General features: G+C 38.3%; 1 protein-coding gene across 1 annotated transcript in view; it reads right to left on the bottom strand.

Moving 5' to 3' along the window:
* LAMA3 (laminin subunit alpha 3) overlaps positions 1-15,362 on the bottom strand; it is a 107,022-nt gene that overhangs the window by 86,927 nt on the left and 4,733 nt on the right. The window contains 4 exon segments of the mRNA XM_053985477.1: positions 702-872; positions 2,404-2,522; positions 3,141-3,258; positions 13,806-13,958. Coding sequence (XP_053841452.1) covers positions 702-872; positions 2,404-2,522; positions 3,141-3,258; positions 13,806-13,958 — 561 coding nt within the window.

Genomic DNA, 15,362 nt, shown 5'->3' with positions numbered 1-15,362 from the left:
TTGTGTGGTGCCTCACCCCAGGGCTTCCTCCAATTGTTACCAAATCTTCATTTTAAATGAAAAGGTTAAAAATAGCAATACAATATGAAGTCTGAAATCTCTGTGAGAATATGAATTTCTGTGTGATGTTCCCTGTATTTCCTTATATTTACCCACTGAATGAGAGTGGAACTCTGGCCTTCAAGCTCTTGGATAGCCCAAAATGCACTGAAAACACCTAATCATCTCAAATGATTTGTGGAATGAGAGCAACTTTCAAGTACAGCCTTTGATTTCTGCTTCTTTGTAAACTCAGGGACTATTTTCTGAAAATCTTTTGTGAGTAAACATCAGAAAATAGTGCTAAATAAGGTTGAAAAGCTTTAGTTGCTCAATTCTGCATGAGATAGTTTAGAATAATTTTGCTTTGGCTCTTTATAGCTTCCATGATGCACTCAGCTTCCTTCCATATTAGAAGGCAGGGAATGAAAATGGTCTGTTACAAAATCATTAATCATTACTGCCCCTCCATAAATCCATGCTAGCCCAGTTACCTTCTTGTCTCAAACAAACCTGGAGAAAAATATGGAGATTTACAGGTGGATCAATGCAAACCTCATTGTCAGGATGTTGCAAACTTAAAACATTCAGACCATTTTTTGGTCCCTAACATGCTGGGTATGATTGTTGGGTATTTACACCTCAGTGACAACAGCACTTACTCGACGAGTTACAGTGGGGTCCCGCTGAGCTTTGGATATCAAGTGTCCAAGAAGAGTATTAGTTCTGAGAAAACGGAGGCGGATGTTTGTTGCCTTTGTGAACTCTTGAAGACCAGGGGAATAAGTGAAGTTCTTTGCTCCTGGGCGGCCATTTACCAAAGATACTACAATCTAACAAAGAAGTAAGTACACTCTTGTTAAAATATATCAACTGAAAGTGCCATTAGCAGCATAGAGCTGAATTAATACAAGAATCCAAAAACTTACTATTGTTTCTGAACATATTTGCAGTAATAACTAGGCATTTCATACTAAAGTCAGGATATTGGGAAAAATTGTGTTGTTAGCATTGGAGCCTCCTGCATACTTATTCTCCATATAACAAATAGGAAAAAAATAAGTGCCTCTATCTGTTTTGAAAACACTAGGTATAGCATGCAAAAAGTACATTTCAATAGGAAAAAACAATAGGAATAGTTGCAAGTAATTGTTTGAACAGTTGATAGTGTCAATGGAAGTTTAGCCTGATTAAAAACATCAGATTTTGGCTCTTTCCCAAAGCACATTTATTTTTGGGTCAAGGCATAAACATTCCTGGAAAATATTATTGTTAGCAGGTCCAGTGCCTGCGAGCATATTAATGGTCTTCTGGAAGAAAGTACACAGTGTTGCTTTAGAAAATCCCCTCACATGAAAGCAGGTTTCTCTGACTTCCAAAACATGGGATCCAATACTTTTTTATTTTTTAAGGAAACAGCTGCCAGCAGCTCAGCAGTCATGAATCTCTATTGAATGAAAAACCTAGTTTGTATGTACAGGCCTCAGTAAAAACTTAAATTTATTTACAACCACCCAGATAACAGATTTCTATTTTCAAATGGCTTGTATACTCTCAAACACATAACAAGGATATGATGATTGTGCCAATTGCAGCACAATTCCTTCAGGAAAAGTCACAGAGCATGTAATAGGGAATGGCACCAGCAGTGTTCTTCTGTGGAAGTTATTCTTTACAATATCTGATAAGGAAAATTTTACAGATACTTTAACAAATAAGTTCTATTTTAATATGAAAAATATTTTAATCTGCTCAAAACTCTGAATAAGCCTTGAGGAGTTCAGATCTGGATTCTAACAACATCAGGCATAAGAGCAGAATGCCAGGAGGAGCCATCAGCACATCCAGGAGTTTAACATTCATTCAAGTAATACAAGCCACAGTTCTGCCTAACAAGGAACAATGGCTAAAATCAAAGCAATGTTTCCCAAATACTTTTATTATATTATAAAAATATAGCTTTCTTTTATATATATTTTTTTTAACAGCTATTAAATCTTGAATGGCAAATATCTGTTTCTACAGCCTTTACTCACATGAGCAATTCTGGTGCACCAAGTTTTGCCATGCACATTGGAAGTATTCAGAAAATGCAGTCAACACCTTCAAATGCACATGGCTATAGTGAGGTGCATAAATTATGATAAATATCAACACAGGTTTCCCTGAGCAGCCCCTAGCCCCATAGGGAATGGTGAAAAGTAGGAGGAGTCAGGTCATGCTCCCAAAATATCACTGAGGTTTAGGTTATGGACTTACTGATGGAGATTCAGACAGTCATAGCTAAAAAATTACTCCCAACAAACTTCTGAAACCATTGATGTTTGCTTCCAGCATCACACAGGACTTCCTGAAAGCACCCACCTCTCCATTTTCAAGAGGCAGAATGCGAGAGTACTCGGTGGTGCACAGGACATCGCCATCCCTCCTCACGGGAAGATTTGCTTCCTTTCCAAAGCGCTCCAAGCAATCTGCTCTCGAGTCTAGTCAAGCAAGAACAAAATTAATTTTATATAAAAAAAGGCCCTATTGTTCTAATTTAAATTGGCAGAGAGGCATCCTCTGTGCTTTCAGGTAAACTCTCCCAATAATAGAGTAATAACAGGGATTGTGCCACTCAGCACAGAGTAACAGACATTCCTCAAAAGAATAACCTCTGTTCCTAAGCAATTCAGTAGTACCTGACAAGACATGGCACAGTATTTCCCATATCATCACCAGAAAAAAAGCTATATAGCTACTCCAAGATTTTGCATTTGTATTTCACTTTGATATTTGCAAGAAACTCCAGGGTCCCAAGGGATGAAGGACACTGAAGTTCTGACATACGCAAAAAAACAAGAGAAACAAAACTAATCAGAAATTTCTAAGAAAGTGAAACATACTCATGTGCTGAGATACATTTCCAAAATACCATACTCATACACTCCTACCACTAATTTATTGTGGCTAAATAAGACAAGGTGAACATATTTAACATTCACTGTCCTCTCTGCAGGTGAAATCTTCAGCAAGGCCCATGGTTTGCTTTTGCTGCTACTGAGGAAATTATTGAAGAAACCTGTCCCCAAAAGACCAGTCACAGAAGGATTGATACTTACAAGCAAAATATTGCCAGGGAGTGTAAGTTTTTCCAAAGTCCACTGATCTTTCCAAGACCCAGAGATCTGGACGAGGAGAATTGGCAAACTTGATAAGGATATAGGCAACATGGAAGAGCTGTTAACAGAATATACATAGATCTTGTCAGGAGCTTTTTTTGAACTCTATAAAAGCACAGAAATAATAAAACTAATGCAAATAAACACTTTTTCTTTACTGCACAGGGAGAAGGTTATTCTCTGCAGTTTCATTCCCGCTAAAATCAGAGGACAGATTCTCAGCTGGCTACTTGACCTGGCAATGTGCTCAAGAACATTGACATCTGCAAGAGGACTGTGTTAAATGCCATCTCCTACATTTCAGAACAGGTCTGTTGTGCAGCTGACTGATTGCTTGGGTGTGTTAAGGGTACAGTACTGAACCTGGAAAAGTTGTATCACTCAGCTATGCTGCTTTTGCAGCACCCTGGTATATTTGTGATGCATTCCAAGCACATAGTTGTGCTTGTAGCTAAGGAATATCAAAATCATGTAAGAGAAAATGCAAATACCCTTTACACTGGGACTCCTTTGGTTGACAATAATCCCAGCCACCCGCTCCCCCATGTTAAGATTATTTCCTGATGAATTTGCTACTTGACAGACTTTCCAAGTAATGGAAGCAAGCCACCCCAGAGTCTGTGGGGATCAAACAGCACAGGAGAGATTTTTGTAACTGGTAACTCATTCAGTGTCTGAAACAGCTCAAAGAGTTCCATCAGCTCAAGGTTCCCAAAGCCAAGATTTTCATCTGGCTTCTTTAGGTGCTCATTGTGTATCACACAGAGGGCTCCCAAACACTAGAGAAGAAATGGGTCTTACAAGGCAGGAAGTCTTACTGTAAGCATCTTGGGATAGTCCACAGTCTATCTAAAAAGCAGAACATCAATAAAAATTACCTTTACACAAAAAGCTAAACACAAATTGATTCTAAAGGCCATTTAAAAATTAAACCATGATATGGATGGAGCTGTCAATAAAAGTGAACCAATACTGAGGTACACTCAATATTCAAGTGAAACTGCACTGGAATTTCCCCCTCAACAAACTCAACTGAGAATCATCTGCTGGCAGGAGATTTTCACTTTGATGGGGGAGACTGCAGTCAGCAGTTTGTCAAGTAACTCCTGCCAGAGCCCCCACATCAAATACACCCAAGCAGTTTATCTTTGCTCATACCTCATAAATGTCATAACCCTGAAGCTAATACTTTGCACAGCTTATTAGACTCCAAACCACAAGTGCATACAAGCTCTCAACCATGAACTGGGAACAGCATCTTTTGGCATGCCTGGCCCATTCAGCTGTCAGCCAGGAACAATTCAATAGCTGTCACACCAACTGGGACCACCAAGAGGCAGATGCAGACTCAATTTGCAGATGCAAATGAGTGAATAATGCAGTGAAACAGATACCTGGAAATACTTGTCCCTAATCAGCTCTGCATATGGCAATCCCATGGCTAAATGCAGCCTCCATCCCCAGGCATCTATTTCAGACATCAGCTTCTGAATATCTGTATACTGTATTCACAGTAGAAAGTAAAACTTCAAGGAGAAATGGGAGGAATTCAGGCACTTCATGGAGCATATCCTAATGATAATAACTCACATCTCAGAAGAAAAAAAAAAAGAAAATTTTTTGTTGTGCATTCATTTATGTAGTATGTACAACTACTCTCCAGGTCAAGCCCCTGTTCTACACACACACCAAGGCATCACTGCAGCCGGTATTGCACCTTGCAACCTATTTCAGAAACTTTTGCTTTGCTGAATGTTGCTGACTTAGATCAGTGCAGAGAGAACCAGGAGGAAAATAACCCAACTTTTCTGTTAGTGCTGAAATTTAACCTGCTATTTAACAGAGCCTGAAAAACACCATCTTTACCTCCAGAGATATTAAAGTAGATACCTCAGCAAACAGACATTATCTCCATAGGAAGAATTACTTATTTACAGACAACAATACTGAGCACAGTAAGTGTCAGCCATTCTCTCGCCAGAGCCATGGCAAAACCCAGACCTATGCTCTATGACTGCACAGGTGGAGTAATGCCCTCAAAATGCTGATCAAAGTCTGATTTTGGCCACTGTCAGAAACAGGTGAATACTCTGGGGACAGTGGCAAGATTTCCTCTTACTGAGTTTCTGATACTCTTTGTCAGAGTAACTTCTGCTACTTCACTGTCAAGTTTCAGATACAGACCTTACATGTCATCTGGTATGGCCACTCAGTGCAAAGATTAGTATTCTTCTAGGAAAGCATAATAGTTCTGAAACTCCTAAAAAGAAAAGTGCTTCATGTTCTCGCTTTTGGTCAGCTGAATCTCTCAAGGGGCATTCACCTGCTCAAACCAGGCTTGCACTGGCAGGCAACATTAATATATTGTCTTTCTTCCCCTATGTCTTAAGATCCCTGGGAGTCCCATTTGACATGCATGTTAGCAAGTGCTGATAACACTCCGCCTGTTGACTGATACAGATTTAACTGAGACAAGTGGTTTAGAAAGCTCAAGAGGAAGTAAAGGAAGCATATATACAATGTCCTGCCTTTTCCAGGGCTCCACTGCTTGTACTCACATTGTGGAGTGATTACAACAATGACCTTATACCTACTCTTAAAAAGGTGTATTATACAAGGAACTCTGCAAGTCAGCCAATGCTAAAAGAACTGCCACCCAGCACCATTCCTTGCATATTTCCATATAGATAACAAATGGAAGGAAAAAAAGAAGTATGGCAACTTCAGAGTACTGTTGTATATGAAAACCTTGTATTTGCATGATGCTCTCCTTACATCTCTCAGTTTGAAATACTGCTCAGGTCTGTACAAGCACATTCAGAAAGGGAAAAAGGACAGGTCTGATAAAAATTAAATTACTGTCAGTTAATGACAACATATCACCAAAACATAGTCACCACGCCTACTATCTGTCCTGCTTCTGAGTTCACATGAGTGACTATGATTTGGTTTTTGCCTGGATCAAGAATGTAGAATGGCACTTGAACATCTAAACTTCCACTGAGATTAAATACTGACCAAGTTGATGAATGGTCTCTCTCCAGATCTGATGAGACAACAACAGAAGAAAAATAATCCCTGGCTTAGCAAATAAATCCCATCTGAAGATAAAAGAACAACCTTGCTGACATAAGACCTAGAAAAGCAACCATTAAAGCCAATTTTAATCACATATTCTAAGCTGAATCTTGATCCTGACCTAAGACCTACCCTGAAAAAAAGGCAGACCAAACTCAAAGCAATGTTTTCCTTCAGCCATTTAGTTCTGAGAAAAAAAAAAAAAGAAAGTGCCTTAATTTTTTAAAAAATGTTTATTTGGTTGTTTTAAGGCAAATTTGTTTCATAAAAAAACAGTCATCTCTCAAAAGGAATGTTAAAAACTGTAAGTCAGCATTTTGGTATAATTATATAATAGTAAAAAATTTTCACAAAAATCCCAGAAATATGACTTAATCAAAATTTTGACAATTTTCTTGCATGAATAAAGAACTGAATTTAGAAGTGGAGACAGTGTTTTATTTCCAGTAATGGAAACAATTCACTCTGGAAATGCATGCTTAAAAGAGGATGTATTACTGTAAGAGTTGAACATCATATCCTGCTGTAATCCAGCACCATGGGTCAAACCTGATGGATTATCAACAGCTGGATTTTAAACAATTCCACATTGATGTGACCTTTTTCCTGCTTACTCAGGTTTGTTCAGATTTAAAATGTTCTAGCAGCCAATGGCCTTAAAGAATCACAAAAACCCAGAAAAAGTTTTTAAAAATCATCCACTAGAATGAACAAAATATCCTCCTCATTTGAGAATGGAAGTTAAAATTCAGTGTTATGCATTAACAATATTACATTATAAAGAGAGAGATTTCTATAAAAGCTCTTTCAGATGAACTTAAGATGATATTAAAAGAGGTCATTTAAATGGACTGAGAGCTACACTGTACCATTATTGTTAATGATACAATATTCATAATCTCTAACAGCATGCATACTACTTACTTTAAAACAACAGAAAGACCAATTGCATTCTCATGAGAATGCTGAAATTCTCAATAATATTAGTTTAAAATGTTTTCTCTTTTTTCTCCTTAGAAGTTTAAACAACTCTTTACATAGAGAAATTGCCAAGATTTTTTTGAATACTAGAAAGCATTAAAAATGGATAAAAGTTAGATATGCAAATATAGAGCACATTTTCCTCCATTCCTGACACCATAAATTCAAACCAGAATACTAAAACACTGACATGACTTGTTAGATGAGTGCTGGACATAAACTAACACAAAAGAAGAAAACACACTCTGTTCCAAACAATCATCATGTTGTGTGTGTTGCTTCTGTAGGAAGCAACTAGGACTAGCAACTAGGACTTTTTATTCTTCCTTTTTGGTTCATGAAGAATAAAAAGTCCTAGTATGTGACAGCAGCAAGAATCCAACTAAATCCAGGTAGACGATCTACCTGAGGCATTCTGTAGATCTACAGATGCATTCAAAAAGATACCACAGCAATCCTTCTTCATGTAATTTGAATCTGTTTCCAGCAGGGAGAAATTTCCTCAGACTGTTATTGGCAGATACAGCTGCACCACCAAAACTTCCCTCAACTCAGTCTGGTTGTTGTTGCACGTTTCTTTCATTATCTTAAATAATGTGGTTGGTGTTGCAGATTGCTCAGAAGAGACAGGAATCCAATATGATTCAGTACACAAATTAAACTTTTCAAAGGGAGACTGATGCAGGAGAGTGATTCAAGGAGCATGAACTGTGCTTAGCACCTGCTCCAGAACACACCTTAGTGCCACTGACTGCATAGGGTTGGCATGTGCATGCCCATTGGTTTCCTGGTGTAAAGAAGCCTTAAGGTCTTGAGCATTGTTTCCTCTCCAGAGACCAAGCCACAAAAGCATCAATCTGTTCAAATGAAATAAAAATCCTGCATACTCTGGCTAAAATTAAAAGCTTTGATTTCTTGATGCTGGAAAGAGGGAAGCAGTCCTTTTATTCAAACATCTCAGTAGGACTTGAGGCACCCTGGCAGATTCAGGTACTGTATAAAGCACTTCTGACAGTCAGTATTCATCAATTCCCAACCATGTATTTTGTAATGTAGATGGTAATACAAAAAAAATGCCAACTAGAGAGAGGTGAGCCAGCATTTCTGGACTTGCTAGCTACTCTTCTGGGTACGTGGAAAAATAGCTGTAGCAGAGGTGCCGAGAAAATCGTGTGTGGGTGGTACCTGAGAGGCATCAGACCTCCTGAGTGTGTTCCGTCCAGCTTAACTAAGTGCACATAGACACAGCAATGACTACACTGCACAAACAGTGACAGTGCCTGCAGAGGTTCCCACTGCACAGCGTGCTGAAGTCATTCCTGGTGTTCCAGCTTCCTAGTCTGGGGTGCAGAAGCCAGGAATAAGCATAGGATTTTCAATGCTGTTCCGTTATCCCTGGCCATGCTGTATTCCCATCATGCTTTCCTTTAACCAGCCACTGACGCCAAAAAATGTCTTTAGTTAGGTTTAGTTAGCCTGTGAATAGGCTTCATAGACACAGTTCAATGGCACGACCAGAAGGGAGAAGCTCTCCCTGTACAGCATGGGCAGTACTCTAGAAGGAAGAACTGCATCCAGAGACAAAATGATAGTTCTTTCTCCACATTCAACCAGTCTTTGGTCCTTTTGCCAAGGCTGCAGGCAGCTACATCAATGAGTCTCAGTTGTTTTCCTGAAATTTTTCATGCAGCCACTTTTCCATTAGGATTTGGACAAAGACCAACTCAATGCTCATAATTATTTCTTACATATGGCCTATTTCTTCACAGAACACTGAAGCTATTGATATGGGAAAGAATTTATATGATTGAGCCCTCAGTTGTCCAGAACAAAAATGTCTCCTTATGTGTCCAAAGTAGAAGGAATACAGTAGGACTGTCAACACTGGGAGGAAACCCAGGGAAGTGCAAAGGATTAGAGGCAACCAGCAGAGGTTCTGCTTTTACTACACTGGGTTAAAAACTGAGGTATTTAGAACAGCATATCACAAAATTAAAGTAGCATGTAGGAATGAGCATGGAAAGGAAGATGGGGGAAGCAGAAGTACAGACATGAAGGGAAGTAAGATCAGTGAGTGGGAACCAAGACCTTCCTAAAGGGATGCTGAGGAAGAGCCAGAGGAAGACAGAGTCAGAAAAGTAAAGAAGAACAAGACTTATGAGGTTTTCTCCTGTATATTTCCAGAAAAATATCAAATTTGTTTCAGAAATGCATTTTAAAACCAATGATATGCAACTAACACAAACACAAGAAAAAATTGCTGAGCCATTGAAAAGGTCTTTAATTAAAGCTTTAAAAAAGCACAACACCTTGACTACAACTTAAAGGAAAACACATAGGCAAGAAAGAATGTATTTTAAAGTATTTCCCTTATTAAGACTGGTAGCTCAACTCTGAATGAGTTGCTTGTAGTGTGACCTAGGAATAAATGAAACGTATTATATGATCCAACTTTTAGAAGATTCTATCAGACAGCTGTTACTTCACCAGATGAAGTTGCGTTACTCTAGAGTTCACAACTAGATGCACCTTCCCGTGGTATGAGCCAAAAATCACAACTAACTTCAAAGCATACTGTTCTGCAGCACAATCCTAAATCAGCTTCCTGCGCAAACTGAAATACTCAGAACCAGAGCTCTCCAATACAAAGAAACAATCAGCAAACAAACAGCACAGAACTTCTGTGCTGTTAGCATCCCATTTTTGTGTACTGTAGGAGCAGTATTGCACCTTCCCCAGGCTTAAGAGCCCCTTTTCTCCCCAGTGTGAACCTGAATAGCAGAGGAGGGCTCGGTGCTGCTGTGGATTTAGAGCTGTGAAGGGGTTCCAGAGGAAGGACTTTGTGTCACTGCAGGCACAGTTCTGTAGCACTGCAGAAGCCTTGTGCAGTGGTTCTCATGCCCTGATCTGTAGGACTTCCCAGTGTTATTAAAGAGGTTATGCAACTTCAGGCTAGATTTGGGTCTGATTTCAGGGTCAGTGATAATACAAAGTATTCAAAAGCCAAGCACAGTAAGTGCAATGACTATTTTTGGGAGCCCAGTTCAATGCAGTTTGCAATAAATCTCCCACCACCTTGAGAGTTTTTCCCTATAGAAGAAGTGAGCACAGTATGACACTTAAATTAACTGTAACTTCAGATACATTTTAAACTACCATGTCAGTCTTTTGTAAGTTAAGAGCAATTGGTTTTAGTTCTCAACAATTTAGCCAAAGCTGAATAATATTCCAAGCAAAAAATATTGTTTGTAAATCAAAGGATTGCTACCAAATTTAAAAGTTAGACCTCTACCATAAAAAAGCAACTCAGAAGATTTGCCAGACTGTGAGGCTATTTACAAAATGTTTATATGCTTTAACGGTAGGAGACATGAAAGGATAAAGTCCTCCACAGGCCACATCACTTAGCTTAAATTTATGGTTGAGTTGCCCTCCCTCCCTAATAAAAGTACTAATTTGGACATTGCATTCCACTGTGTACTTTTAATTTACAACAGTGACTAATAGTATCGCTACATAAAAACTGTTCAACATATTAGTGCTCAAGACTTCAATGAGTTTGAGTCTTTCAGTACTATATTACTGCCAAAATGCACAGCAAAAATAAAAAACAATATACATAACTAAAAGCAACAATAAAATATATGGGCTATACCTCTTTGAACTACTTTTTGTAGTTGGACATTTCTTTTTCATCGTATGCTATCATGCTATCCTGAACTTTTATTTCTTCTGAAGAGAGAGTTCAGAAAAATACCTGGGGGAGTGTTACTGTAATATCTGCTGAGCATTAAGCAAGCCAAAGATGAGGACACACCTGTTGAAATTAGGCAATCCAAAGAGTCAGGGGAAGGGCAATGAAATTCAGTCAGACATATTGGATTCAGAAGTTTAAAAGCTGTTGAAAACTACATTGGGAAAAACATAACCAATTAGAGGAATAACTGAGATTTCATTTGATCCAAATATTTCAAACAAGTCAGGAATAGCCACAGTGTAAGCAGGTATGTTAACAGAATGGAGAGACTGCCTTAGGGATCAACATTATAATTGTTATTTGGAAGGACTGTGATTGATTAGAAATGTAACTATAGTACAGAAAGTCAGAAAGGGAAGCAAAGCAAGAGTTTTGCTTTCAGGTTTTTGCTTTTTCTCATATTACGAAGTACAGCAAAATGAGCATTCTTCTTGCAAACAGATTTAACAGCCTGAAGGCATTTTGACTTTCATAATCACCCAAGCCCTTGTGAAACAAGAAGCAGCACCAGGTGGGTGTTCTGTTCCAACTTCACTGTAGCGAGCACTAAATCTTCCATCATGGTGCAACTATTCAATTAAATATTCTTGTGATACCATGGTAGGAGACTCCACTGGGACCCTGCTCTCAATCATAAAGATATAATGGCAGGAATGAAGAAAATAAAAGCTTTTGACTTTGCACTATGTCCTGCTTCCTCTAATTGTGGCTACTTGATGACCAGCTTACACTCAGTCATTGCTTCACTGCGTGCATTTGTACCTTACTCTTTGCCATGTTCTGCGCACCAAAAAAGTTTTCCATTTTTTGTTTGCAGAAAAAAAGTGCCTTGGATTCAAAAGAAACAAAACAACAAAGCAAAACAAAAAACAACCAAACAAACAAAAAAGACAAATAATTAGTGAGGAAAACTACATCCCTGTTATCTTTTCAATATTACAGTATGTGGTTCTGTATTTAGATACACATCTAACTTTAAGAAGATTTATTTTTCCTTAAAACCCAAAGCCTTCATCTCAGCTCAGTTGAGGGGGAATTACACTCTGAAAAATTATCTCTGTCAATTATTAAGAAAGTCTGCATCATTAAGACACACCAAGCTCTTAATATTTAGGACCAGAACATAAGGTAAGGTGAATTGGGGTCTCAGTGCTTACCTGTTCACTTGAGTAGACTTACTCTGTCACAGTACTTAATGTTCTTCATTATTACTATTACTGTATAAATTTGGGAGTGAAAATACTAAGCAAAATGTCAAAAGTGAATTTCAAGTTTAAACAAATCCTGAGGTTAACATTTAACTGGATGAAAGCAGATATGAGATCATGTCTGTGAAGTGGGGGAAAAAAATATCACATGAATCTTACCAAACCCTCATCCATCCACCAGCTAAAATGATTCATTCCTGATCACAGGATGTGGAGCAATTTTCACCTTTGTCTTGGATTACCTTCATTTCCAAGAAACAGGATTCAGAGTCATCTTTCCAAGTAGTACCAGAGTAATGAGAAACACGCAACCTCACTCTAGGAAATCTTTTAACAACTAGAGAAATCTTAGCACATAGCTGCTGGTGTCCAAGAAGTCCTATGAGAAGAGGACACTTAGCTCATATCCCTCCTCTCAAGGAAAGAGGTTTCTCAGAACTTTAATCAGCACATAAAAAGTCAGGTGTCTGTCAGTAGGTCCTCCAAAGAAAGTAAAAAGTGCACAGCAGGAAAATAAGCTTAGTATGGCCTTTAGCACTGCAGCTCTACTGGATATAGAAACACTGACTGAGGAAATCCTCAAAATGAGAACCATTCCACCCATGGGAGGAACAAGAGTATTAGAACACCATGTAAGACAAGATGTAAAATAAGTTGCACCTGAATCCCCAGCAAAATGGCAGCTAAGTCTCACAGAGAAATGCTTTCTTAGTTATCCCCCACCTTGCTGTCAACTAAATTGAAGGTCTACTCAAAAAATCCTGTCCTATATAATCAGTCAATAAACAATTACTGCAGTTCAAAATACATATGCATGTGGATACAAGTATTTTGCAGGCCCACAAATACATTTGTAAGCATGTGTTTTCACATTGTGTGAGCTTGCACAGTGTAACTAACTTCACTGGATCAGCACCCAATCATGGCAGCTGAGAATCAATCCCTGTGGCTTAAAAAACAGATAGAGAGGCTGTACTCTTAGCTACTTGCCTATTGCTTGCAGGAGAAATATGGGTGTTCTTGTTACTGTCTCATTACTAATTCATATTACACTGGTTTTGCTGTCCCTTCCCTTTTAGACCACCTTATCAGTTTTTTTCTGTCTATCTTGAAGATCTTGCTGGATGACAGAGAAACCAGAAGGACCCCTGAGGCAAAAGCAGACTCCAAACTTTATTCTCAAAATGTGTGCATGCACAGAGATCATGAAGCGTCGCTCTCTCTGAGCTCATGGAAAAGGGGAATATTAAACAGAAGGAAGAGTTTGAGTTTCAACTGAGAGGTCCCTCCATTCCACTTCAAATTAATGAGTTACAGTGTCTGTGCAAGAAAGTACATCATCACTGTATCTGTATCATCCCAGCGGCAAGAAACCCCATCATCAAAATTCCTAAAGGAAAACAATCACTTTATACAGTATACAGTCAACTTGGTAAAATAACACAGAACAAAAACCAGACAAAAAAGCTGGAAGTCATGTCAGCAAGTAAAAATCATCAGCTCAAACGTCTCTCCCAACTGCAAAGCATATGCACAAATGCAAGAGATGATCACACCTCACCCCATAGCTCAGGCACTCACCTGCCCCAGATCTAAGGTGACATTGACTTCGTTGTACTTCAAGCCCATGGAAAGAGGGGGACTTTGCCACCAGCTCTCAGTGCCATCAATGGCATTGGTTATTGGGTGAGCTTTGCTGGGATCAGCAGCATTGCAGTAATCACAAAACTGGCCCTGAAACACAATCAATCAAAAACATGGTCTCAGACAACATCTTACACATTGATAACATGTGTTTGTTAATGGAGATTCTGAACTAGGGTGTTGACTAAAAATGTGGGTAAATTTTGTTCCATTATATTCCACAATTTTTAATGTATAAATTATTCTCCTAGTAATTAAATTACACACTGAAACACACTAACTTTTATGTTACAAACTAAAACTTCAGAAACCTCAATAACGGAATTACAGTAAATCTTTATTAACTTATTGACACTTTGGTGAAATTACCTATATTACTTCTACAGTGGTGTCTGCAGGAAATCTGCAGAAAATTAGTGAAATAAAGATTCTCAGAACTGGATTAGGAACAACAAACAAATTATTCTCAGTTCTTCTAAAACACCATGAAATATCCACATATTCATATTGCCTGGTATAAATAAAACCATAACAAAAAAGCTCTGTTACTTGGCAATAACTTTGGTATTAGAATTTTATAACACTGTTTTCATTTTTTTTGTGCCATTAAAATACATTCTGAATCAGAGTTTTCTAAACAATATGTACTTGTGGAAAATGCAACAGACTGTTCCCTTTAAGCTTCCCTTTAAAGAATGGCATTGTATCTTCATTTCAAGAAGTTACTACCCAATTTCCAGTATACAACTAAAGCCACAATCCAGATATGCCCTTTGAGAGTCTATTAAGCTCTTTGTACAATAATGATGAATCAACTTCAGGAAAATTAATTGTCTTTTTGTTTCATATCTTGGCTTGCCCCACAAGCTATTTTTATCTCTGAGAAAACGCATTTTATAGTCTACTAAGATTAGTGCTGAACTGCTGAAATTAGTTATTAAGGGATCTTCTGAGCGTCCCATTCCCTTCTTATTACAACACTAGGTGGAAATAATCAGTGAAAATGCTAAACAGTGAAAATGTCAGCTACAGATCTTTGTAGAAAAAGAACATTTTCATTGAATGGCAGTACACCTGCCATGGCTACTTCAGTAGGACAGTTGATTAATCCATCAGTCTCTGAGTTGCTGACACTGAGCTGGACTCTTGTTTAAAATACAGGGAATGGGGCAAATGTTACCTTAACAACTAAGCATATGTTACCATCAAAGGCATGTGATAAATCTTTTGTTGTTTCCACAATCCAAACTGCCGTGCATGAAGCACATTCCTACCTTTTAAGAATTAACTGACTCCTATATAAGTGCCATTGTTTTGTTTGTCGCTGCTGTCAAACTAACCAGTGTAAAGTAAGTGGAGCAATCATACTTGTCCACTTTTTACAGAGAAGTAACAGAAGAGCTCTCACACTCTTGCTGGGTGCAGTCTTGCAAGCTTGGTGAGTTTAAGATGTTCAGCAGAATTTATTTAACATCTACCATAGCTACTAACAGA

The sequence above is a fragment of the Vidua macroura genome, chromosome 1 (genome assembly GCF_024509145.1).
Source record: "Vidua macroura isolate BioBank_ID:100142 chromosome 1, ASM2450914v1, whole genome shotgun sequence".
In the NCBI taxonomy this organism is placed as follows: Eukaryota; Metazoa; Chordata; class Aves; order Passeriformes; family Viduidae; genus Vidua; species Vidua macroura.
This window is presented reverse-complemented; position numbering and strand designations above follow the sequence as displayed.